Source organism: Pongo abelii, chromosome 3 (genome assembly GCF_028885655.2).
Source record: "Pongo abelii isolate AG06213 chromosome 3, NHGRI_mPonAbe1-v2.0_pri, whole genome shotgun sequence".
Lineage (NCBI taxonomy): Eukaryota > Metazoa > Chordata > Mammalia > Primates > Hominidae > Pongo > Pongo abelii.
The window spans coordinates 136,402,043-136,428,727 of NC_071988.2; the positions used below are offsets into that span (position 1 = coordinate 136,402,043).

At 36.4% G+C, this 26,685-nt stretch overlaps 1 protein-coding gene across 1 annotated transcript in view; it reads left to right on the plus strand.

The window, feature by feature from the left end:
- UGT8 (UDP glycosyltransferase 8) overlaps nucleotides 1–26,685 on the plus strand; it is a 93,043-nt gene that overhangs the window by 8,956 nt on the left and 57,402 nt on the right. The window contains exon 2 of the mRNA XM_002815083.4: nucleotides 21,348–22,171. Coding sequence (XP_002815129.2) covers nucleotides 21,350–22,171 — 822 coding nt within the window. The 5' untranslated portion in view covers nucleotides 21,348–21,349. The remainder of the gene's footprint in view (nucleotides 1–21,347; nucleotides 22,172–26,685) is intronic.

Here is a 26,685-nt window from a genome sequence, read left to right on the forward strand (position 1 = left end):
CTGCTCCTTGAGAGTTCCTTCCCCTTTCTCATCTGTAATGGTAACTCCCCATCTGATCTTTGGTTGTGCGTCTTCTTCCTTCCTGGCATTTTTATTAACATCTTTTGTCCCAGCACCTCTCCTCTATTCTCACTCCTTTGGTGTAGTTATTCATGCTCATAGACTGGATTTTTATTTATATATAGATGATTCAAAAATTTGTATTTCTAATTGTGATTTCTTCTATACTCTCAAGAGCTTAGATTTCCCAGCTCAACTTCCTAACTCAGATCTGACATCCCCATTTGCCTCAGTCTTCAAAGACAGATTGTGGTGTTGTGGAATTCACTCTTTTTTACCCTTTAATCTATTCCTAATTTGGTCACTATGTCCTTCATGAAGACCTTCTTCCCTTGCCTGAGTCTTTCCATTCACCTCCTGATGTCTTGGTGTAGTCCCACATCACTTCTTCACCAATGGTACTAAATGACTCATTTTCACCATTACCTGGGCCTTCCATCACCTCCTACTGCCCATAGCCATCAGTCACTTGTCCTTACTCACCCACTTGCCTTCTTTGAGTGTGATTTGACTATGCGTTTATTTTCACATGGGGATCCAAAATTTTTAGCGTGGCTGTCAAGGCTGTCTGTTGTCTAGCTGCTTTCTGATAAGACTTATTTATTTTCTCATACTGCTCAATAGGATTCTATTCTGTTTACCCACTGGGGCATTCATTTCAGGATATCCCCCCGCTTGAGATGTCCTGCCTTTTTTTTCTTCTGCACTTCCAAATTCTCACCCAAGGTTTTGACACTCAAGTCCCACCTCAGACTGTGGCTTCCCAGTCTCTATCACTTTTCTGTGACTTTGATTTGTACATATATTGATGTTAGCAATTAGGTTTCATTCTCCCTCTAAGGAGAGTATGAACTCTTAGATGGTGGAGTCTCTTGTCTCCTCATACACCTTGGACAAACACTATTGATCAGAGAGAAGATATTCAAACATGATTGAATGGTATCTTTAGTTTGTCATGAGGCAATAAGGGTAAGTTTCCTAATTTTCTGTACGTATTTTGATTTTTTCCTGTTGTTTTTTCCAGAACTGCATCATTCAAACTTGAAACATTCCCCTATTTTTTTTTTTTAACAAGGTGTTCTATATAGGAACAACATATCTTATAGGGATTGCTACGTTATTTAGTCACAATGGAAAAAAAAGTTTGATATATAGAAAGATTATATAATAGTTCCATGGAACTCTACTATAAAATTATAATGGTTTAGTAGGTTTTCTTTTTTAGATTTACCTGGGGCTTCTAATAGATGGATGTCATTCACAACTAATTCTAGGTAATGTTAATAAAAGAAAATAGTCACGGTGATAATTAACTGTATTTAGTTTTTATTCTGTGTTTACATTTCAATAGAAGTATGCCTAATATCATGAAACCATAGTTGGAGAAAATAATGATTATATGCATGAGGAAGATAACTTAGGAAGCATTCTAATTGTCCAACTCCCCACTTCCCTATAGACCTTTTATAGCAATTAAATCAAAGCACCAGCCCAGGAATAATTCTTTTTTCCATTCTTTGTGCCTATTTCCTCCTTTGATAATTGCTGAATTCTTCTGGTCAGAATATCTCCCTTTCCATCTCCCTCTGAGCAGAGCAATAGGAATAGGAATATATTTTAAGCCAGGTGAAGTGGTGCAGGTCTGAGGTCCATCTACTGTGGTGGCTGAGATGGGAGGATTGCTTGAGGTCAGGAGTTGAGGCTCAGGCTGTAGTGTGCTGTGGAGATCATGCCTGTGAATAGCCACTGCACTCCAGCCTGGGCAACATAGTGAGACCTTGTCTCTTAAAAAAAGAATATATTTTAAGAAAATTCCTCAGCTAAAGTGAAGAGCAAAAAAAAAAAAAAAAAAAGAGATAAGCTAGGTAAGATTATTAATCAGAAGTAATGCTTGTCTGTTTAATTTGCCAGTTTTAAATAACTCTTGAAGGCATTTGAGAAGTCATTATATTCCTTTAATCAGTTAGACTTTATCTGAATATATGCTTTGGAATATACTTTTTCTTCAAGCTTCTAAACTATGTGCAATATACAGAAACAAGGTCCTCTGGTTGTCCTGCTTTCTGCTTGCTTTTTTTTCTCTCCCTTCTGCTTTTCTGGAGACAATTTTTCTGCCTCTTGTAGGGAATTCAGAGGAGGGATCCTAGTCATTGGCTTTACAAATTTGTGTGGGGGAGGGATTGGATAGAGTGGAGATGGGATAGGCATCTGCCCATCGGTAGGATTTGATTGTTTGTCCAGCCTCTATATGGGCTCTAAATGCTTTATACTTTCTGACCATTATTTTTGCCAGCAAAAATGATGTAGCTTATTTTAATACCACTTAAATGCAGTCCTGTCCTTATTCTACCCCTACTACATCCAAAGGGAGACTGAAGGGGAGACATTTTGAACCAGACATGTTGATTTCCTGGTAGCCTGTACAGTGAGTATTTGTAACATTTAGAATTAATTCAGTCATTCATTTAATAAGTAACCTAATATATGCTAGAAATCTTCTTAGAGCCAAAATGTATTGTAATTTTTTCATAGTGTAAGTATCTAAGGCTTTACAGTATAAAAATTTAATAAAGTCATGACCAAGGCTTTACGAAGACTGCTATTTTGATTCATGTATCACAGAATTCAATAAAAAGTCAAACTATTATCTGACATATGACAGTGACAACTTTGGAGGGTGTTTATATGGTACAGATAGAAGATGCTGGATTAGGACCTAGGAAACCTGAATGCTAGTTCCGACTCTGCCAGCGAATAACTGAACTAGCTGTGTAATGCAAAGACAACCACCCCACAGAGATTTTGCCCCTTTCTCTACAAATGAGGGGTTTGAAATCACCTATCTTTAGTTTTTAAATTGTGACTCATTTATTTAATGAAAATATATGGTTTTTAAAATTTTGTTATCATTTTGGCACAAATATATTGTGTCAATGTTTAAATATATTTATCTTATTTTCACAAGACAATGGCAATGATATACAAAAGACTTTCTCTGGACTTGCCTCATTGTGAATATCGGTTATAATCATAGATACTCAGAAGACACAAAATTGTACATTCTTACCTGTTAGTAAAGGAACATCAAAGAAATTCATTCTGTTTTTCTGCAGAAACTATAAAAATTTTTCCACTTCTGGGGATTAAGATAACTGCTCTTTTTATCTAATACTCAACCTATCTAATACAACCTTGTCCTAGTGATGATGGTAGAATTTTATAAAATAGAGAAGTTTGTTATTTGTTCACCTGTGAAGACCTTCAAGGAATTGAATAGGAAAATACCTAGAGTTTTGTTTCTTGTTCTGATTTGCTTGTTTATATTTGGTCAGTTTTGTCCTGAAAATATGTTTGAGACATTACATGAAAATTCATTTTGCGACTCTTAATATAAATGTTAAAAATACATTTAAACTAGTGATAGTAAAGAAAGAATATCTTAATTAGTGGGGGAAATAATACCATGATCTTTTGTGATTCTACAACATTACTGTAGCCTTAAGAATCTCTAGTAATGTTGTATTGAAAAGCTGTTTCTCCTACATGTGAATGTGTTTCATTTCAGGAGAAGATGAAAATTTGAACTGGATATTCTCCAGATTCACTTGCTGTATTCTACTAATTAAAATCCCAATAAAAGAGAATTATGAAGAGTCCTAACAAAACATTTTAAAATGTCAATCATTGTTTTTGTATTTTTTTAAAATAAAATGTATACATGTTAGACTGTAAAGCCTCAGATAATCTCAGTTGTATGATTTATGAAACTTTTCCCACTTGTGTAAAGATGGGATCAGAATCAAAACAATTAATTTCCATATTGTTTGCTGAATGTTTATCACATGGTGCAGATGCGTGGAGATAACTGTACCAGGCTAGCCTTGGGGAATTGCAGAAATAGAAACCCACATCTTATTCTGTAGGATAACATAGTCATATATATCCATATATACATACACACACACACATAGATATTAAATATATATAATATCTATATTATATATTAGTTATCTATATATAATAAGATAGCTGTATATATCCATATATATATACACACATAGATATTAGAAGACACAAAACTGTACGTTCTTACCTGTATAATCATAGGTACTTGGAAGACATATATTATAGATACTTGGAAGTCATAGATTCTTACCTGTATAATCATAGATACTTGGAAGACACATGTTTACATATATATAAAATGTATACATATATATTTTTAAAATGAGGTATGTGATCAAGACGAAAGTTTTAATACCACTGTTTTCTTTATTAAAAAGGAAAATGGCATTTTTTAAAAATTACAAACTTCTATCCTTATTGTCTAAATTTGGTTTCTGGAACAGAAGCATCAGTGTTACCTGGTAACTTGTTAGAAATGGAAATTCTTGGGCTCATCCCAGATCTGTAAAATCAGAAACCATGAGGGCAGGCCCCACAGTGTGTGTTTTAACAAGACCTCCAGGTGATTGTGATGCCTGCTGAAGTTTGAGACCCACTTATCTATGATACCAAATATCTCGTCAATTCACTTTTTTCGCATAATGAAAAAATTCTGATCATCTTAAGGTCAAAAGAAAAATTCAGTTTAGATTTTAAAATGCTTTCCAGGTTAGTTTTATAACCTAAACTCGTATCTTATTTTAGTTACTAATTGGTTATTGAGGCATCAACAAATATTCTTAGTTCAGATAAACCCACACATTTCTCAGTTTATTTAAAAAAACAGGGTTGAATTAGTTGTTTATTTTGGTATACTTTGCTATGACATTGTATAAGTGTAGCCTAGATTTTCTTAATTTTTAATCACAGGGAATAAAGGGGAGGAGGGTTTAAAAAAGCCAAAAACCCTTAGTCCTAGGCCTCATCCTCAGAAATTCTGATTTGATTGAACTATGTTGTAGATGGCAGGTTTTCAGGCATCTCTATTTTTCCAAAGCTTCCCAGGTGATTATTATGTGCAGTTGGACTATAGCCATATGTTCAAAGATTGGCCCATCTACCACATATAGGTCCATTAAAAAAATTGCACATTAGATCTATTAGGTTCTTTTATTATTTTAAGCAAATTGTCCTTTCATTTATGTTTAATTTAAAAATATTTTCTTTTCCAATAGGTTATTGGTATTGTTGATTTGCTTAACCATGTTATTGATCATTTTATTACTCTTTATTCAGCCTCCTGGTTTTGCTGTAAATCCTTGCTTATTCACAATGCACTCCAAGCACCAGTAGTCCCGTATTACTAGAGAGCTTGTTTCATAAATAAGTATGATGGGGCCCTACCCTACGTCTACTGAACCACAATTTAGTGTGTCTTCACATTAATGATCCTCTATAACTTAAAATTTAAAATCAAGGTAAATTCTTTTTCTTTTCATTTTGTTTCTTAGAATTCATTGGTTTGATCTTAACTACTTTTTATGAACCAAAGATATCAATCTCATTAAACCTATTCTTAAACCCTTTTTTTCCCAGTAAGTTTTAGAATAGTAAGGAATATTTTAAATTATCAAATTTCGTAGCCCCACCTGACAGGTGAAGAAAATTAGGGACATAAATTAAATGACTTGGCCTAATCAAAGGCTACTGATTTGGGGATCCATAGATGCATGCTGCAATCATTTTATTTTTCTTTTCATTATATGTCACTTAAAATGATATCTTTATAATTTAAACTACTTGAACTGTGAGCTAACTGAAAAGATAGTCTTAGGTTACCAAGTACCATACATGTCCAAAAAACCTCAACATTTTATATATACATTAACAATTATTTTAATTATCTGTCTAAATTGATATTGATAATACTTTTCTAACATACTACTTCAAATTAGTTTAGAATTTAATTAATTAATAATGGGGAAGTTGACTATTAAAATGAAAATGAAAGGAACTACTATGTCTGTTTACTACTTATTAAGTACTAAAAATAGTCGTGTGCTTCTGAGAGACTGCTGGTACTTTGTATACAGAAATTTAAACAGAAAGTTGTTTGGAATTGTTTATTCTGAGCTCCTGGGAATCTGGGGCTACGTGCATTATATTTTTCTAAATTCCCAAGATAATTGAGCTTTAATTCAGGTCTCGATAGTTGGATCCATATTACCTTCATTGTATTACCTGTATTTCTCTTATTGCACATAAGTAACGAGTGCTAGATCCCTATCTATCAATTCGGTGGGAGAATTGCATAAATATCCCCAGCTGCTTACTAAATATGCAGATTCTTGGGTTTCTCCCTAGACTCCATAACAGCTTATTTGCTGAGGTGACTTTGGAACCTGTATTTTCAGTAAGTACTTGAGGTGATTCTTTTGGACGCCAGAATTTGAAAACAACTTCATTAGGTGATTATATCTTTGTGTTTTAAATAGTTAAATTTAATCACCACCATCAATTGGATACATACTGTGTACAAGGTACTGAGTGCAGTCTGTTGATATTAGTATTATCTTATTTTTATTTTCTCACTATATTTTTGTTTTTATCTTACCTTCCTGCTTAATGTTTGCAGAGAAACTCCCCAGGTGGGCCTAAGCGAGCTATCACTGATAAGCGAATAGGGTTGAGTTTCTTATTACAGCTTCACCACCTGTACTGTAGATGTCTGAAAAGAGATAACTGCAGATACTTGTGTTGAAGAAGTGGTAAGTGCAACTAGCTTGGAATGGTATAACAGCAACAACAACTTTCTTTATAACCTCTCCTTCAAGAAGAGGTTCTTTTGTATTTCTCTTGGCACTTATGAATGTTCCAGGTGCAAAATTGAATTTTTTGAGTGGTATTCCTAATGGTCTCTTCCTTTCATATTTCATGTGTGTAAAGAAAGGTCTGCCTCTGTAATACTCGTAGAGATTTCTATTAATCTTATTTTTCATAAGATGACATACTAGTTTAAGGAATGGAATAGTAACACAATATTTTTCTTTATGCTCTTTTAAATGAGTTTATCAGGCAAAGCAGTATTTTAAAAGCAAAAGTGATTGTGTTAGAAATTTTGACCAAAAACTTCTGACAGGGAACTTTGGATTAATTTATTTCATTAAGTTTGTGAAATGGAACCAAATTCCTTCTTCCTTTGCATTCAGCATTTTTCAGTTTTATTTCTGCAGTTAAGCTGTGGGCTTCTATACAAATAAATATAATTTTTCTGACGGAATGAAAAACATTAATTTAGTAATGTGGAGGATTTTGAAAATCTGGAGTTACCTGTATTTATTAACTGCTGACAGCCAAACTGAGTTCTCTCTGTGTAAGGTTTTCACTCAGATTGTACTCTTAAAGGTGCCAGACTTTTTTATTTTTTTTTGAGCAGGTGGCAGTTTTAACCAACAACAGGTGGCCTCAATTTTCTGAATTATTTCTTCTCCTACCTGAAATCAGTATGTTCCCATTCTAGTGATTTTAGGGGATTCTTTGCTTTTAGTAGTTTACTTGCTAATAGCCACCGTAAATAACAAGATTACCAAGAATTGCCTACAGATGAAAGATACATGTTTAAAACGAGGGCTATTTAACAACCAAGTAGATATAAAGCTTAGTTTTTCCCAGTTTGTCCACAGTTAACAATTTTTTTTAAGCTTTCTTTTCTTTCTCTCTTCACATGGTGGGATACGAGTACATTAATTTACTAGATACTAGATCTTTGTCAAGTTTTTATCTTCTCAGTCTTATTATCTGTAAAGTGGGAGCCACTTTCTTGCCTTCATGTGATCTCAATATGAAATGAGATAATGTTTAGAAAGCTGGTAATGCAGGGGAAGGCAGGTAGTAATTAAAAACAGCTGCTGTTTATTGATACTTGTATGTTAAGTCAAAGCTATAGGGTGACCAGCTCGTCCCCGTGTGCCCAAGATTTTCCTAGTTTTAGAACTGAAAGTCCCACATCCTAGGAAACTTCCCCCACTCAGTTCTAGGCAAACCAGGATCCTGAGTCCCCCTAGGGCTTCAGTGACTTAGAAAAGGTAGCTTAGTTGCTTCACACACAATAATTTGGGCATAAGCAGGCAGGGCTGGTGTTATGGTTTCACAGTCTCAGGACCCAACTGTCTTTGTTGTTACACCTTTTCTGGTTTATAATTCTGTTTCTATGGTCTAGGATGTTAATCATTACCATGTCTCATTCCAGCTGGCAGGAAGGTGAAAAGTGAAACTCCAAGGGCATACATTAGAAATTGCACATAGCAATTCTGCTTCCGTTTCACTCTCATTAAGTAGAACTTATTTATGTGACTAAAACCAGCTATTAGAGAGGTAGAGAAAAATTGTCTTTCGTCTTTTTAGCTATATGCCAAACTGAAGTAGTGGGGGATACCATTACTGGAAGAAAGAACAAAGGCTACAGCTGTCTGTCATGTGCCTATGCCTGGCATCTAAGTTCTAGTTTCCTTTCATAATTCTTGTTATTACTGGAGGTAATGGCAATTATCTTGGTCATTTATAACACTACTGTGAATGTGTAAAATGAAAGACCCCAGATTCAAGGAAAAGCTGTAATGAAATCAGTACTTTTACTTGCTACTTTCTTCTTCCACCTGTAGTACACATTAGCCCAGAAATTTTCTCTGTAGTTGAGTTGTGTAAATAACTTCAGTGCCTCAGGCAAAAGCTTTTGATTCAGAATTTTGTTCAGAAGTAAGACAATTCATATAATTAGAAGGTTCATTTATTTAAAATTAAAGAAAAAAGTGGGGCTGGTAGTGTAGATGCATGTGATTCATCTATATGTCCTGGTTCAAAATAATAATTGCAGTCATTTACTCAGTAAATAAATGTTGAGTGCTTACTACATAGTTAGGCAATGAGAATAAAGCAATTACCAAGTTTAAAATCCCTACCTTTATGGAGCTTAAGTCATACTAGGGAAAGGCAGAAAAATAGATTTTTTAAAATAAAATTTATATTTATTTAAAAGCACCAGTAATGATAATCAATATTTATTTTGCTGAATTTATATTTATTTATTTTTTATTTTGCTGGATGGCATTTTCCAAGGCTTACATGTAGGGGGTGCTTTGAAGAGAGATGAAGTTTCTCTTACAATATTCTACATAGTACAAAGTTTGACCTCTGGTGGCAATTGATTGGTGTATTTGCTCACATTATTGCAGTCCACATAATAGTAAATGCCAGGGAAACTTAAAAGTACTGAGAACCTCAGCTGTTCAGATTACATAATCTGCTTTAGACTAAATCATCCCCTTCATTTTTCTAAATATGATTCACCATATACAGACATGATTTTATATTTTCCATAAGCCCTTATTTTGTTTTTCTTTTAATGCAAAGATACTTTGATTAATTCTTGTTTAAAATAACGAATTCCTGAGCATCTGGGATGATAGACTCTCAAAAATCAACTTATTTCATATAGTTTATGTGCTTGTCATTTTTTTCTTACATGGTTCAATGGTTCATCCACATGAATGCTTTCCAGTTCAGAGTTACTAAAAATGAGCAGCTCTTGAATTGGAGAAATGAGAGGAATGATTCTTTCAAGTGGTAGTAAAAGGTGATTCCCCACTTTTTTTTAAATAACAAGGGTGGAGGATGGGAGGAGGGAGAGGGTCAGGAAAAATAATTGAGTACTGAGCTTGATACCTGGGTGATGAAATAATCTGTACAACAAACCCCTGTGACACAAGTTTACCTATGTAACAAACCTGCACTTATACCCCTGAACTTAAGAGTTAAAAATAAAAATACAAAATAAAGAGAGTTAGCATATTTCAAAAAAAAAAAGTAATGTAACCGGGAGTCACATATGGTATTTTTTTTTTAATAAGCGTTCATCATTTTTTTTTATTATACTTTAAGTTTTAGGGTACATGTGCACAACATGCAGGTTTGTTACATATGTATACATGTGCCATGTTGGTGTGCTGCACCCATTAACTCATCATTTAACATTAGGTATATCTCCTAATGCTATCCCTCCCCCTTCCCCCAACCCCAACCCCACAACAGGCCCCGGTGTGTGATGTTCCCCTTCCTGTGTCCATGTGTTCTCATTGTTCAGTTCCCACCTATGAGTGAGAACATGCGGTGCTTGGTTTTTTGTCCTTGCGATAGTTTGCTGAGAATGATGGTTTCCAGCTTCATCCATATCCCTACAAAGGACAGGAACTCATCATTTTTTATGGCTGCATAGTATTCCATGGTGTATGTGTGCCACATTTTCTTAATCCAGTCTATCATTGTTGGACATTTGGGTTTGTCCCAAGTCTTTGCTATTGTGAATAGTGCTGCAATAAATATACATGTGCACGTGTCTTTATAGCAGCATGTTTTATAATCCTTTGGGTATATACCCAGTAATGGGATGACTGGGTCAAATGGTATTTCTGGTTCTAGATCCCTGAGGAATCGCCACACTGACTTCCACAATGGTTGAACTAGTTTACAGTCCCACCAACAGTGTAAAAGTGTTCCTATTTCTCCACATCCTCTCCAGCACCTGTTGTTTCCTGACTTTTTCATGATTGCCATTCTAACTGGTGTGAGATGGTATCTCATTGTGGTTTTGATTTGCATTTCTCTGATGGCCAGTGATGGTGAGCATTTTTTCATGTGTTTTTTGGCTGCATAAATGTCTTCTTTTGAGAAGTGTCTGTTCATGTCCTTTGCCCACTTTTTGATGGGGTTGTTTGTTTTTTTCTTGTAAATTTGTGGGAGTTCATTGTAGATTCTGGATATTAGCCCTTTGTCAGATGAGTAGGTTGTGAAAATTTTCTCCCATTCTGTAGGTTGCCTGTTCACTCTGATGGTAGTTTCTTTTGCTGTGCAGAAGCTCTTGAGTTTAATTAGATCCCATTTGTCAATTTTGGCTTTTGTTGCCATTGCTTTTGGTGTTTTAGACATGAAGTCCTTGCCCATGCCTATGTCCTGAATGGTAATGCCTAGGTTTTCTTCTAGGGTTTTTATGGTTTTAGGTCTAACATTTAAGTCTTTAATCCATCTTGAATTAATTTTTGTATAAGGTGTAAGGAAGGGATCCAGTTTCAGCTTTCTACATATGGCTAGCCAGCTTTCCCAGCACCATTTATTAAATAGGGAATCCTTTCCCCATTGCTTGTTTTTGTCAGGTTTGTCAAAGATCAGGTAGTTGTAGATATGCAGCATTATTTCTGAGGGCTCTGTTCTGTTCCATTGGTCTATATCTCTGTTTTGGTACCAGTACCATGCTGTTTTGGTTACTGTAGTCTTGTAGTATAGTTTGAATTCAGGTAGCGTGATGCCTCCAGCGTTGTTCTTTTGGCTTAGGATAGACTTGGCAATGTGGGCTCTTTTTTGGTTCCATATGAACTTTAAAGTAGTTTTTTCCAATTCTGTGAAGAAAGTCATTGGTAGCTTGATGGGGATGGCATTGAATCTATAAATTACCTTGGGCAGTATGGCCATTTTCACGATATTGATTCTTCCTACCCATGAGCATGGAATGTTCTTCCATTTGTTTGTATCCTCTTTTATTTCCTTGAGCAGTGGTTTGTAGTTCTCCTTGAAGAGGTCCTTCACGTCCCTTGTAAGTTGGGTTCCTAGGTATTTTATTCTCTTTGAAACAATTGTGAATGGGAGTCCACTCATGATTTGGCTCTCTGTTTGTCTGTTACTGGTGTATAAGAATGCTTGTGATTTTTGCACGTTGATTTTTTATCCTGAGACTTTGCTGAAGTTGCCTATCAGCTTAAGGAGATTTTGGGCTGAGATGATGGGGTTTTCTAGAAATACAATCATGTCATCTGCAAACAGGGACTATTTGACTTTCTCTTTTCCTAATTGAATACCCTTTATTTCCTTCTCCTGCCTAATTGCCCTGGCCAGAACTTCCGACACTATGTTGAATAGGAGTGGTGAGAGAGGGCATCCCTGTCTTGTGCCAGTTTTCAAAGGGAATGTTTCCAGTTTTTGCCCATTCAGTATGATACTGGCTGTGGGTTTGTCATAGATAGCTCCTATTATTTTGAGATATGTCCCATCAATACCTAATTTATTGAGAGTTTTTAGCATGAAGGTTTGTTGATTTTGTCAAAGGCCTTTTCTGCATCTGTTGAGATAATCATGTGGTTTTTGTCGTTGGTTCTGTTTATATGCTGGATTACGTTTATTGATTTGCATATGTTGAACCAGCCTTGCATCCCAGGGATGAAGCCCACTCGATCATGGTGGATAAGCTTTTTGATGTGCTGCTGGATTCGGTTTGCCAGTATTTTATTGAGGATTTTTGCATCAATGTTCATCAAGGATATTGGTCTAAAATTCTCTTTTTTGGTTGTGTCTCTGCCTGGCTTTGGTATCAGGATGATGCTGGCCTCATAAAATGAGTTAGGGAGGATTCCCTCTTTTTCTATTGATTGGAATAGTTTCAGAAGGAATGGTTCCAGCTCCTCCTTGTACCTCTGGTAGAATTCGGCTGTGAATCGATCTGGTCCTGGACTTTTTTTGGTTGGTAAGCTATTAATTATTGCCTCAATTTCAGAGCCTGTTACTGGTCTATTCAGAGATTCAACTTCTTCCTGGTTTAGTCTTGGGAGGGTGTGTGTGTCGAGGAATTTATCCATTTCTTCTAGACTTTCTAGTTTATTTGCTTAGAGGTGTTTATAGTCTTCTCTGATGGTAGTTTGTATTTCTGTGGGATCGGTGGTGATATCCCCTTTATCATTTTTTATTGCATCTATTTGATTCTTCTCTCTTTTCTTCTTTATTAGTTTTGCTAGCAGTCTGTCAATTTTGTTGATCCTTTCAAAAAACCAGCTCCTGGATTCATTGATTTTTTTGAAAGGTTTTTTGTGTCTCTATTTCCTTCAGTTCTGGTCTGATCTTAGTTATTTCTTGCCTTCTGCTAGCTTTTGAATGTGTTTGCTCTTGCTTCTCTAGTTCTTTTAATTGTGACGTTAGGGTGTCAATTTTAGATCTTTCCTGCTTTCTCTTGTGGGCATTTAGTGCTATAAATTTCCCTCTACACACTGCTTTGAATGTGTCCCAGAGATTCTGATATGTTGTGTCTTTGTTCTCGTTGGTTTCAAAGAACATCTTTATTTCAGCCTTCACTTCGTTATATACCCAGTAGTCATTCAGGAGCAGGTTGTTCGTTTTCCATGTAGTTGAGCCGTTTTGAGTGAGTTTCTTAATCCTGAGTTCTAGTTTGATTGCACTGTGGTCTGAGAGACAGTTTGTTATAATTTCTGTGTTTTCACATTTGCTGAGGAGTGCTTTACTTCCAACTATGTGGTCAATTTTGGAATAGGTGTGGTGTGGTGCTGAAAAGAATGTATATTCTGTTGATTTGGGGTGGAGAGTTCTGTAGATGTCTATTAGGTCCGCTTGGTGCAGAGCTGAGTTCATTTCCTGGATATCCTTGTTAACTTTCTGTCTCGTTGATCTGTCGAATGTTGACAGTGGGGTGTTAAAGTCTCCCATTATTATTGTGTGGAAGTCTAAGTCTCTTTGTAGGTTGCTAAGGACTTGCTTTATGAATCTGGGTGCTCCTGTATTGGGTGCATAAGGATAGTTAGCTCTTCTTGTTGAATTGATCCCTTTACCATTATGTAATGGCCTTCTTTGTCTCTTTTGATCTTTGTTGGTTTAAAGTCTGTTTTATCAGAGACTAGGATTGCAACCCCTGCCTTTTTTTGTTTTCCATTTGCTTGGTAGATCTTCCTCCATCCTTTTATTTTGAGCCTATGTGTGTCTCTGCACGTGAGATGGGTTTCCTGAATACAGCACACTGATGGGTCTTGAGTCTTTATCCAGTTTGCCAGTCTGTGTCTTGTAATTGGAGCATTGAGCCCATTTACATTTAAGGTTAATATTGTTATGTGTGAATTTGATCCTGTCATTATGATGTTAGCTGGTTATTTTGCTCATTAGTTGATGCAGTTTCTTCCTAGCCTCGATGGTCTTTACAATTTGGCATGTTTTTGCAGTGGCTGGTACTGGTTGTTTCTTTCCATGTTTAGTGCTTCCTTCAGGAGCTCTTTTAGGGCAGGCCTGGTGGTGACAAAATCTCTCAGCATTTGCTTGTCTTTAAAGTATTTTATTTTTCCTTCACTTATGAAGCTTAGTTTGGCTGGATATGAAATTCTGGGTTGAAAATTCTTTTCTTTAAGAATGTTGAATATTGGCCCCCACTCTCTTCTGGCTTGTAGAGTTTCTGCCGAGAGATCAGCTGTTAGTCTGATGGGCTTCCCTTTGTGGGTAACCCGACCTTTCTCTCTGGCTGCCCTTAACATTTTTTCCTTCATTTCAACTTTGGTGAATCTGACAATTATGTGTCTTGGAGTTGCTCTTCTCGAGGAGTATCTTTGTGGTGTTCTCTGTATTTCCTGAATGTGAATGTTGGCCTGCCTTGCTAGATTGGGGAAGTTCTCCTGGATAACATCCTGCAGAGTGTTTTCCAACTTGGTTCCATTCTCCCCGTCACTTTCAGGTACACCAATCAGATGTAGATTTGGTCTTTTCACATAGTCCCATGTTTCTTGGAGGTTTTGTTGATTTCTTTTTATTCTTTTTTCTCTAAACTTCTCCTCTCGCTTCATTTCATTCATTTGATGTTCCATCACTGATACCCTTTCTTCCAGTTGATCAAATCGGCTACTGAGGCTTGTGCATTTGTCACATAGTTCTCGTGCCGTGGTTTTCAGCTCCATCAGGTCCTTTAAGGACTTCCCTGCATTGGTTATTCTAGTTAGCCATTCATCTAATTTTTTTTCAAGGTTTTTAACTTCTTTGCCATGGGTTTGAACTTCCTCCTTTAGCTTGGAGTAGTTTGATCATCTGAAGCCTTCTCCTCTCAACTCATCAAAGTCATTCTCTGTCCAGCTTTGTTCTGTTGCTGGTGAGGAGCTGTGTTCCTTTGGAGGAGGAGAGACACTCTGATTTTTAGAGTTTCCAGTTTTTCTGCTGTTTTTTCCCCATCTTTGTGGTTTTATCTACCTTTAGTCTTTGATGATCGTGATGCACAGATGGGTTTTGGTGTGGATGTCATTTCTGTTTGTTAGTTTTCCTTCTAACAGACAGGACCCTCAGCTGCAGGTCTGTTGGAGTTTGCTGGAGGTCCACTCCAGATCCTGTTTGCCTGGGTATCAGCAGCAGAGGCTGCAGAACAGCGGATATTGGTGAACAGCAAATGTTGCTGCCTGATTGTTCCTCTGGAAGTTTTGTCTCAGAGGAGTACCTGGCCGTGTGAGGTGTCAGTCTGCCCCTACTGGGGGGTGCCTCCCAGTTAGGCTAGTTGGGGGTCAGGGATCCACTTGAGGAGGCAGTCTGCCTGTTCTCAGATCTCCAGCTGCATGCTGGGAGAACCACTACCCTCTTCAAAGCTGTCAGACAGGGACATTTAAGTCTGCAGAGGTTTCTGCTGCCTTTTGTTTGGCTATGCCCTGCCCCCAGAGGTGGAGTCTACAGAGGCAGGCAGCCTCCTTGAGCTGCAGTGGGCTCCACCCAGTTCGAGCTTCCCAGCCGCTTTGTTTACCTACTTAAGCCTCGGTAGTGGCGGGCACCCCCGCCCCAGCCTCGCGGCCGCCTTGCAGTTTGATTTCAGACTGCTGTGCTAGCAATGAGTGAGGCTCCATGGGTGTAGGACCCTCCGAGCTAGGCGGGGGATATAATCTCCTGGTGTGCTGTTTGCTAAGGCCATTGGAAAAGTGCAGTATTAGGGTGGGAGTGACCTGATTTTCCAGGTGCCTTCTGTCACCCCTTTCTTTGACTAGGAAAGGGAATTCCCTGACCCCTTGTGCTTCCCAGGTGAGGCGATGCCTCACCCTGCTTCGGCTCATGCTCGATGCGTTGCACCCACTGTCCTGCACCCACTGTCCAACACTCCCTAGTGAGATGAACCCGGTACCTCAGTTGGAAATGCAGAAATCACCCGTCTTCTGCGTCACTCATGCTGGGAGCTGTAGGCTGGAGCTGTTCCTATTCAGCCATCTTGGCTCCCACGTATGGTATTAAATTCTGGTATTTTAGCTTTAGTATCTTTGGAAAAATGGGAAATACAAGGGATTTATAAAATTCTATTTTCATCTTTAAAATATTTCAGTAGTATATTGGGGTGTTCCTGTATCAAATTTCAGCATATATGAACCATTGATACCTAGGCACAGAAGCATTGTAGCTAATCTAACTTGTTTTCTGGAGCTCTAAGGGTTTAAAACCCTTCCTTTGGGCCGTGCATGGTGGCTCATGCCTGTAATCCCAGCACTTTGGTTAGGCTGAGGCGGGCGGATCACAAGGTCAGGAGTTTGAGACCAGTTTGGCCAACATGGTGAAACCCTGTCTCTACTAAAAAAAATACAAAAACTAGTTGGGCACAGTGGTGTGTGCCTGTAATCCCAGCTACTCAGGAGGCTGAGGCAGGAGAATTGCTTGAACCTGGAAGGTGATGGTTGTAGTGAGCTGAGATCATGCCATTGCACTCTAGCCTGAGCGACAGAGCAAGACTCCGTCTCAAACAAAACAAATGACAAACCCTTCCTTTGGCCTTGGAGAAATCACTTTTACAGATGAATGTTTTGGATGTGCAACATTTAAGTACGGTACCACCCCAATATCCTGATATCTTACTGTTTTGCCCAAATTAATTCACACTGAAATGTTAAATGACTTCCCTGTGGTGAGTGGTAGACACACCTATTAAAATGCTTTTGGCTTCCTGTCTTGAAAGCAAGCATAGAAATAATTTTTAATAGGAAGAAAAGAGGGTAGACTGATAATGCAGTTTGTGTAGAGTCTTCAAATTTTTGTACATTCTTTGAATTTTGGATTTTCTTCAAGATTCTGGCAGCATATTACTCCACTGCCAGAATCTTGTAGTCAAGTAGTAGTAGTATCCCAGAAGCCAAGAGAGAATTTAGAGGAAGAAAGAATCACTAGTGGCTACTGTTAAAGGGAAGTCCAAACAGGTAAGTGGAAAATGGGCATTTGTATGAATTTTGGGAAGCGTTAGTGCCCTTAACAGTAAGAATTTGGTTAGAATTGTGGTGAATTCAAAGGCTGACTATAAACATTTGGGGAGTAAGTGGAGACCAGCAAATAGAGACTGATGTTTTAAGATGCTTAACTCCCAAGGGAGGATGAGAGTAAGGCTCCAGCTCCAGGGATGTGCCAGCTGATAGCTGTTATAAGAATTATCTGCTTTTGGTAGAAATCTTTGAAAATCCTGAAAAATATAAGAAAAGGAAAGAAAATTGTTCAAGTCCATAACCTTAAAATTGTTATCAGTTTCATCTTTACTTCGTTATCATTATAATCACTTTATATATACATGTATGTATATATCATATACATAATTTTATTTCTGATCTTCTTAGTGTTACAAGTATTTTCTGATATTAAAATTATTTTCAAACATTATTTTTGATAGTTCTATAATTTTCCATCATAAAAATATACTGTAATTAAATTAATCTACTGTTGGCTTTATAGTGGTTTCTGGCTGTTTGCTGTTGGCTATGAATGCAATGGACATTTTTGTACATAAGTATTGGTATCTCTGTAGTGTTATAAAATAATATGCCAGTTGTATTTCATAACATTTACACCAGTTTACATTTTCACCAACTTCTTAAGACTACACTGTGCCTTTGCAAGAGTTGAGCATTATCACTAAAAATAGCATCCTTGCCGGTTTTATAAGAGACAAGTCTAATTTGTTCATTTGTTCAGTCATTCCACTGTAGCCCTGTCAAATGCTTCATACCACTTCTCAGAACTCATGTGTATTTATTTTCTTTTATATTCTTCACTCAAATTTCCAATGGAGCTTTGGGAGAAAAGGAATGGAAACACTTGTTTTAATCTGCCATTTTAAACTGGAAACCTCTGCTTGCTCCAGGTGTTCTAAACATTGCAAAAATATTAATGATTATGCAACTAAATCTAATATTTGTAAAAGCGATTGTTTGCTTTGCTTTATGCTTATTTTTTTCTCTTTCCAGATAATCCTTTAAAGCTAAACATTTTTAGTGGATTTATTTAAAAACTTTAAACACTATGCTATTCAATTTACTTTAAGGAAGGTTTAAGGTAAAAAGTATAGTGATTTTATTTTTCAAATATAAAGCAAATTTTTAACACTATTGAATAAGTTGTTCTTTCCTCATGTATTTGTGGTACTTCCTTCGTCATCTATTATGCTTATATTTATTCAGGGAATTCCAATAGGCTTCCTACACTGATGCATTGATTTCATGTAGAATTCTTGGGCTAATTCCAGTTTTTAATTACTGGGTTTTAAAATATGTTTGAAGATTTATATGGATATCCCAAATCATTACTGTTTCTTTTTCAAAAATGTATTCTCTCTTCTTTTTATATTTTTCCAATGAACATAGGTATAACTTTGATTAAATTTCAAACTAAACACAACAAATCATCCAGTGGGATTTGGAAGAAATGTATCAATCTGTTTATAACATGGGAAGGATAAACTTTTAGAATATTTTCTTTTGTGAAAACAAAAGTGTTTCTATACATTTAGAAAATATTCCTGCGTGTATATTTTCAGGGGAAGTCTGGCCATGTTATAGCCAACAAATATTCTATGTTGGTAATGTAAAAGGTATATTGTACACTTTATTGTTATTGTGAATGAGGTATTTTTCATCATATGTTACTTTAAATAATATTTATTTTTATTTCAATAAGAATAACACATGCCCACTGTGGATTCCTTTGTGAATACATAAAAGGAAAAAGTTAAAACCCTTGTAATTCACACTATCCAGAGAAAAACAATACTGTTTTGGCAAGTATCATTCCCATATGTGTACACATGTATATATTTTGCAAAGTGCTACATAATATTTATAATGTTTAGTATTCTAATTTTCAGTCAACATTAAATCTTGAATATCTTATGCCATATTCTTTTGATAAGATTATTTTAGTGACTGCATGATATGAATGAATGACAGTCTGTTTAACCAATCCCCAGTTGTTGAGAATTTAACATAACTTCAAGATTTGCAGATGGTAATTATCCTCTCCTGCACTAAATGAAGTCAGGAGAATACTTAGGGAAGTTAAATATCTATTATGTATGTTGCAGGTTGTATTTCTAAGATATCATTTGTCATTATATTTGTTTATGGTGCATTTGATATGTCTGCATATTTTATTTGTATTGCTTAGTTTGTTTTCTTTCTATTGAGTATTTTTCAGGTTTCTTTAATATAAATAATATAGGTTATTATAATAACATATTAAAATATAAGATAATTATATCTTGACAGTGCTATTCTAAAATATAAGCAGTTCATTAAAAATTATGTGATTTCTTTTTACTTTGTAGTAATTACTGAAATAAAATATTAAAATTAAAAAGGAAGAATTAAACAAAAGCACAGTGAAAGGATTTGTTCTCTATGATCATTTTTGTTTTATTTATGATAGATAAAGTAGTTTTAACTCTAGCTGAACAGAGTGTACCTATGGTCTGCTCAGCTAGATCCAGAACCCAGTGGGGAGACCAGTTTTCCACCATTGTTCCATCATCAAGTACTCACCTCTCGAATATGCAAGAAGTGACAGCAGTGAGCAGTAGCTGCTGGAATACCTACCTGTTTTGGCATTAGTCTTATCCCTGGAGTTCATAATATTTCCTTGTAAAATCTCTGATTTTTCCTTCTTCAGATTTGTGAGAAGGTGACATTGGAGAGACATATAGGTGAGGCAGTACAGTAGAATAAACATTTGGAAGGTTACAGTAGAATAAACATTTGGAAGGTTTTTCTAAGATCGGCTCCTTAATTTTCTTTCTTCACTGATCTTGTAATTGTAGTCAACTTTACTATAGAATCAGTATCTTCTCCAAAGTTAATTATTTTTAACGCCCTTATAATAATGTAAGTGACATTTATGTTATATGTTTGTAATGTGCATTACTTTTACTTATTCTTAATGGTATAATTTCAACTTTCAAATAGTTTGAAACTTCCCTTAGAGTAGGAGAGGAAAAAAGCATCTGGAAATATATGTATTTTAGAGTTCAGTCTTGTTATTGGAAGAATCTATTAGTTGCCTGCTATTGATTTCTTTACATTGCTTGCAGTGTTTGAATGTTGAGAAGGTATAGTTGTTAAAACTGCGTTTAGATGTTGGAAATTTATACAAATAGGACGGTTAATGTATTCTAAGGAGTAAAAATAGGTATCAATTTGGTTATATGTGTGTTGGTGATGTGTGTATAAATCTATTTTGAGATTTTTGAAATGTGTCCAGTTTGCATGAGCAGTTGTTTAGATCATTTTTCTATTTGGGGGCCTAATTTACAGTCTAAGAATTCATTATATTGAATAGGTTAGTGGGTGTATTTGCACACTATATGGTCCCCACGTATAGTATATTTATCTCTAAAAACAATAAAAGACAACTTTATTACATATATCTGTTAACATGAAAAGGTAGGAGAAGTACCAGCCCTCAAGTGTACAGGCATCATCTGACTTGACGTTTGCACCTGAGTTAAAGATACAACATAACATAGCAAGTGTGGTCTGAGACATAATCATTCATCAGTCCTTTTTCAGTAAGTGTGTACTGAGATCCATTAGCCCTCTTGAGCTTTTCTATTTAAAGTTTCTCTTTTACATAATGCCCTGAAATGCATCAGCAAATTGACATAGATTACATAAATATAGATTGCTAGGACAATTATGGTATTTAGGTAAAGGGAAAATATATGTTAAAGATCATTTTTCCTCTGGAAAAAAGTCTTTTCTGCAGAATTACCAAACTACCATTCAAAATAATTATTTTCTAAAACAATCTTTCTTTGGTATGCTTTGATTATAACTGCAAATGTAACCATTGAATTAAAATGATTTAAATAAGAGACACATGCTGATATACCTGGAAATTAAAAAGGTCAGCTCTTCTTCCTGGGATTAACATTGACATTCAATTAGAAGATGAACAGATGTTCCATAGATATTTCATAGATATTCTTCCAAAAAGATATATTATGTGTCATTCAACCTTATCAAAATGTTATTTCAAATGTTTGAAAATAGTTTACTAATTCAATTTTCTTCCCAGACAGATCCATTTTTAATATATTTCAGTTTATGTCAACTTTGCTTTCAATTCTATACTTAAACATAATTGATCTTTCAAAAATAAAGAGGTAATTAGAACAAACATCAGGATAATTTTTAATAGTGATTTTTTTTTTTTTAGACAAAGTATTAGATCAGATATTTTTGGGGAAAAATGCTTTGTGATTGCTTGTTTTGAATGGTGAGCATTGTATTTTGTTTTAAGTTGTTTTCTGGTTGTTGTTACAGCTATGAAGTCTTACACTCCATATTTCATGCTCCTGTGGAGTGCTGTTGGGATAGCGAAGGCTGCCAAAATCATCATCGTGCCGCCAATTATGTTTGAAAGCCATATGTACATTTTCAAGACGCTAGCCTCAGCCTTGCACGAGAGAGGCCACCATACAGTGTTCCTCCTCTCTGAAGGCAGAGACATCGCCCCATCTAATCATTACAGCCTCCAGCGCTACCCAGGGATCTTTAACAGTACCACCTCAGATGCTTTCCTACAGTCCAAGATGAGGAATATTTTCTCTGGGAGATTGACAGCAATCGAACTGTTTGACATACTGGATCACTATACTAAGAACTGTGACATGATGGTTGGCAACCATGCCCTGATCCAGGGTCTGAAGAAAGAAAAGTTTGACCTGCTGCTGGTGGACCCTAATGATATGTGTGGATTTGTGATAGCTCATCTTTTAGGGGTTAAATATGCTGTATTTTCAACTGGACTTTGGTATCCTGCTGAAGTGGGTGCTCCTGCTCCATTAGCATACGTCCCAGAGTTTAACTCACTTCTCACAGACCGCATGAACTTGCTGCAAAGGATGAAAAATACCGGTGTTTACCTCATTTCCAGATTAGGGGTCAGCTTTCTGGTTCTTCCCAAATATGAAAGGATAATGCAGAAGTACAACCTGCTGCCGGAGAAGTCCATGTATGATTTGGTTCATGGGTCCAGCCTGTGGATGCTGTGTACTGACGTAGCCCTGGAATTCCCAAGACCCACTCTGCCTAATGTTGTTTATGTAGGAGGAATCCTAACCAAACCGGCCAGCCCACTACCAGAAGTAAGGTTTGCTGAATTCCTTGGTAATTCTTTTTTAATGTAAAAGTCAATTTTGATTTTTGGAAGAGATATGATTTGTTATTTATATATATTGTATATATACAGTACCCTAAAAGGTGATTAGGACATGGGGCCTCCAAAGTCCCTTTATGTGGGTCCACCACTTCCCTGGGAAACATTCCTGCTTTGAATGAGCATTTCTGTAGTACTGAAAAGACCACTATGCCATATGGTCAATAGACTGGCTGGGAAGTAGTTTTCTGATTAAGTAATAGTTATAGTATGTGAGGAGAATATAGTTAAATGGTTAGTTTTAATGAGTATAAGTGATTTTATCTTTAATTACACACAGAATCCCCTCCGTTCTACCCCAAATAGCACAATTACAGGTATATATGTTTAGCTTCAGGTCAGTGAACAGAGGTTCTTCTCTGGGAGGTTATTACCACTAGTTTATGTCCAATAATGAAAGTGAGGTGGTAACTTCCATCAAAGTAGGGAGTCAGTTAATTTAAGCTAGTAAGTAAATGTAATAGTTTTCAGGAAAGCATGCTCTATTGCAGTTTCATTTCAATGATGGAATCAATGGCACTTTAAGAAACTCTGTTCTCTATGTCAAACTTAGATTCTTTTTATTGGTTGAGCCAACAGTAAATCCCTTGGTATTCTGTTCACCATCCTTGTTTTTTATTAGGTATCCCACATTAGCAGAAGCCATACACATACCTATTGTTGTAGTGAGTTTTTTAACCTCAGATTGAATCTCTCAATTTAACCTCAACATCAGATCCCATTTACTAGGAAGTGTAGGGCTTGTTGCAGGACTTTCTCTATTCAAATTACTTTTAATCCTACCTCTGGAAATAGCCACTCAAAACAATTTTGCTCTGGTACTACATATTAAAAATTGTGTCAGGGCCTTGATAAAGAGTAAATCCAGATTTTCTCATATAGATGAGGACAATCACATGGCTGAATTTTTTCGTAAGGCAATAAGGTGATTAGAATATACGACCTGTAGGCTTTTCTAATATGGCCATTAGAGTTATATTTAATAAATAATATATTGATATATTTCATGTAACATGGAAACATAGAAATGGCCTGTACACCCACAGCATTTCAAATATATACAGCCACTGGAGGCTATGAGGGCACACTTGTTCTCTCTGACGTCAACTGTAAAGGATAGGAATTAATCTCAGCTTATCTTAGCCATTCATGAATTTATCCAAGCTCATTTTGAATCCTCAAATCTTCTCTGGCAGAGTCACCTTCCTAAAGCTAGCTAAAATCAGATTTTAGAAGCAGCTTCTAAAAGATTTGGTAGTCAAGGTGTGTCTTTACCTTAACTGAGTCATTTAAAATGTTACACAAATCATCCTTGTTCTGTTTAGGTCATCATCTTTTCCCAGCTAGAACACTCCCCTTCTGCCAGCTCCCTTTGGTTTTCATCTGGGTGATGTCTCTCTTCTTCAGTCACTTGATTGAAGGAGAAGTATATGATGAAAAGGAGCCGGACGCAGTGGCCCATGCCAATCCCAGCACTTTGGGAGGCCAAGGCAGGAGGATCACTTGAGTCCAGGAGTTCGAGACCAGCCTGGACAACATAGTGAAACCTTGTCTCTACAAAAAATAAAAATTAGCCGGGTATGGTGATGCATGCCTATAGTCCCAGCTACTCAGGAGGCTGAGGTGGGAGGATCACTTGAGTTCAGGAGGTCGAGGCCGCAGTGAGCTGAGATCACACCACTGCACTCCAGCCTAGGTGTCAGAGTGAGACCCTGTCTAAAAAAGAAAAAAAAAGGAATGTTCTGTCCTGATTGCCTTTTCTTTCCTTCCAGTTCCTGCTGTATATTTGTCTTGAGTTGCAGCAACTTGAATGACACAGTATAAGTGTAGGAAAATACTTTATGTTTTATTTTCAATACTCTACCTTTCAAAAAGATGCATGGCATGTGAGAATTTTTTTTCTACCATCAAAAGATTTTTTTCTGTCTTGGATTCCTCTGCACACAGATGTCCTTACTAGTGTCACTATTTTGTTTTACATGAAATACATCTTTTTAGTGGTTTTTGGTGCTTGACATAAGGCATTACTCAAAATATCCTTTAATTTGCCATAATTTCTCATTTGACACTGGCTTGACTTTCTTTGTGGAGTTCTTCTTTTTCCTCTGGGCTATTTGTAGTGGTTCTTTTGAAATGAGTTTTTTATTTACAAAGTTTGCTTTGTGCCAATTAGTTCGGTTGCATGCACAGGCATGGCATGTGTGCATGTGTTATATATAGTATGTGGACATAGATAAGTATATTATTATTATTGGAAGTCTATTAGATTATCATTGTGAAGGGCTGTTTTCATTTCAGAATGTTATTTATAGTTTTTGAGCAGGGAGTATTTTGAAGAATGATGTGCAGTACTCTTTCAGGTATTCCTTATTCTGGTGTGGTTTTATATGCTTATGAACACGTGTTCCCAGTGAGATTTTTCTAGTAGATTTATTTGAGATAATAAACTGTACCTTTTCATTCTAAAAGTTAATGAGTTTCTCAAATGCCTGTATTATTTACAGGGCATTGTTGTGACAGTAACACAGGAAGGCTGAGAAAGTAGCTGCGTAGAACACATGATTCACATATAGCAGCTTAATTGTTAATTGCCCTGGTATCTTACACTGGGCATAGATTAGGTTTTCCAGATGTCTGTAAATGATTGGATAGTGGGACTGAATTTCACAACCTGGGATGAAAGGGCAGAGAAAATTTATAAAGGACATTTTAAATAAGCTTTCACAATGTTTGATCCTAAAGAAATCCTGCAGAGAGCATATAGTTCGGCTCCATTCATTTTATTTATTCTTTCCTTTAAAGTAGGTAGAAGAGAGATGGGGAATAGTCCATCCATTTCTCACATAGTAGATACAAAGACTTAATCAAAAGCCACACAGATAGTCTGTGGCAAAGTCAGGTGTAATGTGGGTTGTTTTGCTATTTATTAGGTGTTTTTTCAAGGTGATTGCATCTCTTGTCACTAATTTTAGTCATTTACTTACTTACAATTGTGTATAAAACCATGCAGAGACAGCAGTTTTTTGAATCTTATTTATTTTATGTCTCTCAAAGATTGTCAGGGCTTAATACTCAAGTCAAATGAAACCATATGGACTCTTATTTATGCTTTAGAGATTTGATAAACTAAATCAGCCTAAGTTCAAATGCTTTTGATTACAAAATGTTGTGTCAGTGTAGAGTGAAGAAATTGTGTGCCTTGATAGTAGAAATCATTTTAAAATTCATGTTAGAAATGTGCCTGGAAAGACAACTTATCATCTACTACCTGGCTGCCTCTAATAGGAGTCTTTAAATGATGCGGACTAAGGGGAAGAATTCTGAGTTGGATCACATTCATATAGTGGTTTACCTACTCTATCATTGCAGGCCAGTAGGGAACATGGATAAACATTAAAAAATAAAAATGCTTTGATCAAGAAGGAGGTCTGTAGACAGACGCCTATTTGAATAGATTCTCTTTTTTTTTGAGATGGAATCTCTTGCTCTGTTGCCCAGGCTGGAGTGCAGTGGCATGATCTCAGCTCACTACAACCTCTGCCTCCCAGGTTCAAGTGATTCTCCTGCCTCAGCCTCCCAGGTAGCTGGGACTACAGGCAAGTGCCACCATACCCAGCTAAGTTTTCGTATTTTTAGTAGAGATGGGGTTTCACCGTGTTAGCCAGGATGGTCTTGATCTCCTGACCTTGTGATCTGCCCGTCTTGGCCTCCCAAAGTGCTGGGGTTACAGGTGTGAGCCACCGTGCCTGGCCAAATAGATCCTTTAAATATTAAACGTGAATGAAATAATGACATCTAATTGGAAAGTGATTTTAATTTTTATTAATTTTATTAGCAGAGAATCCACCAAAGAATAGTACATGTTTACTTAGGGAATCTAATAGTTATTAAAAAGTAAATGTTTCAAGTGATATTTTTTAGGTGATTTCCCATTGGCTGAAATGGCCTAGGCCGCCAGGCAGTTGCTCACTGCCACTTTTCAACTTCTACAGCCTTGAACTCTTATAGCACCTAATAGCACTTTAACTACTGTTTGTTGTTGGTGTACTGTTTTTGTTTTTTGTTTGTTTGTTTGTTTTACATGGCTCTCTTAACTAGAATGTGAGTACCTCAAAAGGTTGATACTCTATAACCTGAGTGCCTGAAAAATGGTTGGTACTCAATAAAACTTTAATATTTAATGAACTGTATCAAATAGAAATAGTTGCCAAAAATAGGTGATTCAGTTAGTGCAACAATGTTAATATTATAACTATCATCTGTTTGTTCTAAATTTGTGTCTGTATACTGTCCCAGCCATTAAGCAACCCAAAAATCCATGCTAGGTTGTTGAGTTTTTTTATTTTATTTTTATTTTTTGAGATGGAGTCTCGCTCTGTCACCCAGGCTGAAGTGCAGTGGCATGATCTTGGCTCACTGCAGCCTCTGCCTCTTGGGTTCAAG